This window comes from Pteropus vampyrus, unplaced genomic scaffold (assembly GCF_000151845.1).
Source record: "Pteropus vampyrus isolate Shadow unplaced genomic scaffold, Pvam_2.0 Scaffold2, whole genome shotgun sequence".
Taxonomy (NCBI): Eukaryota; Metazoa; Chordata; class Mammalia; order Chiroptera; family Pteropodidae; genus Pteropus; species Pteropus vampyrus.
Window position 1 is genome coordinate 19,403,196 of NW_011888783.1, and position 5,109 is coordinate 19,408,304.

General features: G+C 30.6%; 1 protein-coding gene across 7 annotated transcripts in view; it reads right to left on the bottom strand.

Moving 5' to 3' along the window:
* PPIG (peptidylprolyl isomerase G) overlaps nucleotides 1-5,109 on the bottom strand; it is a 47,238-nt gene that overhangs the window by 32,332 nt on the left and 9,797 nt on the right. For 6 of the 7 annotated variants that reach the window (XM_011358056.2, XM_011358036.2, XM_011358070.2 and 3 more), the window contains 5 exons: nucleotides 2,064-2,111; nucleotides 1,683-1,760; nucleotides 1,505-1,579; nucleotides 1,003-1,110; nucleotides 305-349 (listed from right to left, as the gene is read on the bottom strand). In XM_011358056.2, the coding sequence (XP_011356358.1) occupies nucleotides 305-349; nucleotides 1,003-1,110; nucleotides 1,505-1,579; nucleotides 1,683-1,743 (289 nt within the window). In that variant the 5' untranslated portion in view covers nucleotides 1,744-1,760; nucleotides 2,064-2,111. The remainder of the gene's footprint in view (nucleotides 1-304; nucleotides 350-1,002; nucleotides 1,111-1,504; nucleotides 1,580-1,682; nucleotides 1,761-2,063; nucleotides 2,112-5,109) is intronic. The other variant, XM_011358043.2, reaches the window with a different exon arrangement.

The window sequence follows — 5,109 nt, forward strand, 5'->3', positions numbered from 1 at the left end:
ATAGTAATCAAAATAGTACCGAACTGGCAAACACAAAGATTGATGGAACAGAAAAGAGTCCAGAAATAAACCTATGCTTATACTGCCAACTGATCAATGACAAAGAAGGTTAAGAATAGACAATGGGGGAAAAGACAGTTTCTTCGATAAATGATGATGGGAAAATTGAACAAGAAAATTAACCTTCAGATTAGTTGAAGATAGGTGAATATCAGTATACTGTTCAATGAATAATCTTATCGATTCAAAAAAAAAATCAAAATAGAAAACATTAAAAACACAATTTAAAAGTAAACGTTTTTACCTTCAAAAAATCCTCCATAAATAGATTCCCCTCCTCGTCCATTTCCTAAGAATGAAAAACATGGACTCTTAGAACTCCCAAAATAGTAATCTCTTTGAAGATGCTACCTAAACAAAATACTTCTTAGAAAGCTGGTACTCGAATAACTTTCATCAATACTCAAAAGTTCACAGCAAATCATACTGACAAAAACTCAAATTACCTTCTTTCCCTTATATTCGATAAATAATATGAATATGACAGTCTTTTAAGTTATGTGAAAAAAAGAACATTCAGATTCTAATGATGATTATGTAGGTTTTCAACAGAAATAACCTTTTTTCAAAATTTCTTTAAAATACAATTCCAATGTTTTATAATAAAGTATAGGTAAAACTTATATTGTAGTTAAAAATTACTAGCTGTGACAATATCAGAGACATGTAGTGATTGGTTACTAAAAGACAAATACAGTATTTCTTTTTATCCAGAAGCAAATTTCTGAAATTAATTCACGCATTAAAGATGAAATTATTTCCTATGCTTCCTTTTTTATGTTTCTATGAGTATTTCTAATCGATGAAAAACTAAGTGAGGTGAAAAGAAAACTGGGCTAGTACTTCTAAGACTTGTCTTACTTCTAAGACTTGTCTAACTTTGAGATCTATGGTATTTAACAAAGAATGTATGATTTTCTTTTGTGGGAGACTAAGTCTTACCTTCACTGAAGTCACCACCTTGAACCATAAAATCTTTGACAACTCTGTGAAACAGACAACTCTTATAATGTAATGGCTTCTGAGTTGATTTCCCTGTCCCCTTTTCCCCTATAAAGAAGAAAAATTAGTAGGCCATACAGTAGAAAGGAAATAAAAGAAATAATATTAAAGTAAAATTAATGATGAAACTTTTCACCCTGTAAAATATACCTCTTGAACTATACAGACTCCTTTAAACTGTAGGATTTTCACTCCCCTCTGGAATTTTTTAAAAATTCATTTAAAAATCACCCACATTTTTTGAGAGAGTGTAGAAATGTAGAAATCAATCTCAGATAAAATCTCATTATTTCTAAGAATATTTTCATGTCCTAATCAATGTTGCTTAATCTGCACGATGAGAAAAGTAATATATATAAAGAAATCTAAAATATGTTAAAAAATTAAAGTAAGTTATAGTCAAGTAGGACCATTATTAGGGCAATTGAAAATGTCAACAAACCTGTACAAAGACAACGAAAGTTCTCGCATGTTTTGGGGCAGACATCAGAAAATAATTCAAAGACAACTCTTCCAGCTGAAAAAAAAAAAAAAAAGGGTAGTTGGTTTAAACTTCTTTACTAATTTAAAATATTAAATGCTCATTTATAAATGTTACAAAGAAACGTTAATTTTCTTACCTGGTTGATTATTAATGGCAATGTCAAAAAAACATCGAGGACGCTGAACCTTTATTCCCATGGCTCCAATACTTCAATCTATGAATAAAATAGTTTCAAGCAGACAAAAGATTCCATAAATTTCTGGAAAAACTATTCTGTGGAGCATAAGCTAGGAAAGTAGTTTGAATTTATTTTGATATTTACTTCCATGGCATAAATCACATGGATTATTCTTTTCTTTTAGGGATCAGTTTGCATTTTGTGAGGCAATTAGAAAAGACACAAAGCTTTAGACATTACATAATAAAATTTCTATTTTAACAACCGAATATAGAGTGCCATCCCAAACAGAAAACTGTATTAAGTCTGTATGATTAGTGAACTCAACAGGCAAATTACCTTTAAACAGAGAAAAATCAAGTACAAACTAATCCAATCTTTTTGCTCCTAGAAAACAAAAATGAATTTTGATTAAAATGGTGGTTTTAAAAAGAAAAACATTCAAATTCCTAAAAAAAAAAAAAAAAAAACCAAAAATAAATCATTGAGGAAGAGTGGGATATTTTAACAGTAATATATGGCAGATTTACATTTTGAGTAAAAGCATATTAAGTTTTACATAAGGCTATTTTTCTGATCATGAGCAATAGCTTTTACTGATATGCTAGTGTAGAGCCAAAAAATATAAGTAAGTAAGCTCCTCTGTGTAACAGTTTTATCTACATAGCAGATGGCTATTATTTAACAGACATTCTTTTGATAAAGCATTTATTTTGAGGACTTGGATGGGGAATGACAGAGTAAGGTGAAGAGCAGAAGAAACAAAGGCACTTAGCATCCACAACCATGAACTATAAAAACAACAGGTACATTCACTTGAAACAGAGATTAACTGAAATGTGTATGTTTTCCTGAAAATTATCATAAGCTGGTAGCTCATCAAGCAGTGCATGGTATCTTAGGTTCAGTGAGACTCTGAAAGATCTATATCCTCCATCCTGAATAGATTCATTTTTCCCTTTATCAATTTTTAATTGACATTTTTAATGAGAAAATTGTCCAGTCACACAGTTGTAGGAAATAATACAGAGAAATACAGTGTGTACTTTATCCAGTTTCCCCCGAAGGTAACATTTTACAAAACTGTAGTATAATAATAGCACCACCATAGGATAAAAGCATAAAAATGCTTATCCTACTCACGTTTCCCTGGTTGTGCTTGTTTATGTGTATTTATTTAGTTCTTCACAATTTTACCAGTGTATTGGTTCATGTATCTACCATCCTTTATTGATTTTACACACCCCACAAAGCACAAGTCAGAATGCTCAACAGTAAAAGAAAAGAAGACTTTGCCCAAACTACCAACAATTTGAAAAACACAAATTGTTTATATTCATTCATTTACTTAATGTTGATTACATGAATTAGGGAATTAAATTACATAATAAATTATGTTGCATTCAAATTGAGCCCACTATGGAAAAAGATCCCTTTCAGTAAAGCAAAAAAACCAAAACCAAAACCAAAACCAAAAATCGAGCCCAAGTGCTAGTATATACACTTTTGGCATTACTGCATGGAAACAGGAAGAAAATACCATTTTCTCATAACTTTCTCTATTTTTTATTTCTAAGATATAATACATACTAGGATTTGTTTCACATGAAACAAAGCAAAAAAGAAAACCTTTCAATCCTTCAGTAGATGATGGACATAAGACTTTCTGAAAACAATAAAACAAAACAAAAACTTAGCAATTTTAATATCTTGCCAAATTTGTTGTATTTTTACTTGTATAGAATTTCAATTTCTGCACATTTGAATTCATATATCTGAAAAAAGTAACCTATCTTAAAGAAAAATATTAAATTACTACTTAGTACCTGATTATTCTTTATCTTCTAAACAATTTTTGCAAGGCCTTTTAAAATTCTCTACTTTTGGGGTAGAAGTTTCAGAGGAAGTTTAATAATTTAATTTCCTCCAAAAAAACTTCTACAGCTTTTTGTTTAACCATAATATCCTAGGTGGAGACTTCTATCTTGCAAAATAAGTACAGTATAGTTAGTATTGCCTAAAATATAATAAATTGTTTACGATTACAGTTAATTTCCTTCATACGGTATTGTTGAAAATAAACCCCAAATATGAAAACCGGGAAAAAGTTATAAAAACTAAGAAAATAATCCTTCATTACCCATAACCTTTTAGCTACTATGATCTCTGATGATTTTCAAAGTTTCTCAATTCCTATAGTTTTGGGCCTTTATTTAAATTGCAATGAGTACCACCAATAATTTATGGTGTTAGGAGAACACATGAGAGCTACCAGGATACTGGTTTGTTCTCTTTTTTGATCTGAGTGTTGCTTATATAAGTGAGTTCACTTTGGGAAAATGTTGAGCTACACTTACAATCTGCATTCTTTTCAGTATATGTTATATTTCAATGAAAAGTTTACTTTATTAAAAATAAGATATCTAAAACAATACTCTTATTTCTCTACTCCAATTCTCTCAAAACTTGGTATATGTTTCACTGTCCAACATAGCTGCTAAACCTGAAAACTTGGAATCATCTTTGGTTCCATTATCCTTCATAGCCCAGTATCTAAATCATTAGGAAGTCAGTTTGACAATGTTCATACTATCTTTTACTATTATTATTTTTTATCTAGACTACTACAATAATCTAACTGGTTTTCCTTCTATTACTTAGTTCTGTACTGTCTACTCACCATTGTCCTACTGGCACTAGGACAATACTAACCAGAATAGAGTGATTCTTTAAAAGTACAAACCTTATCATTCCTCTCCCTAAAATTTTCTAATGTCTTACTATCATATTTAATCAAAATGTCTTACCACGGATTTTAAGACCCTAAGCTGGCACTGTTCAGTAAAATGAACTACATAATGTAGTTTAAAATTTTTAGTGGCCACATTTTAAAAAGTAAAAAGAAATAGGTTAATTTAAATAATATTTTATGTAATTCAGTATGTCCGAAATATTGTTTCGACATATAATCAACATAAAATGTTATTGAGATATATCCATTCTTTATTGGTTACTAAGTCTTAGAATCCAGTGTCTGTTAATTCAGACTAGCCACATTTCAAGTGCTTTATAACCACATGTGGCTCGTGGCTACTGTAGGGGACAGCACAGCTCTAAATATTTTAGTTCTGTTGACTGCTGCTACAATTTCATCTAACATTCTACTCAACTTGCTTCAGCCATATTGGTATTCTTGCTGTTCTTCAAACATTCTAAGGCCTGTTCCCTTAACCAGTCTTTCACATTTGCTCTTCCTTCTGTGTGAAATGCTCTTACTCCAGATCATCAAAACTTGGTTCATTCTGTCACTTATTAAGTCATTGCTCAAGTATCACCTCTTCATGGAAATCATCCCTTAATAGTATATTTAAAGGAGCAGCCCCTG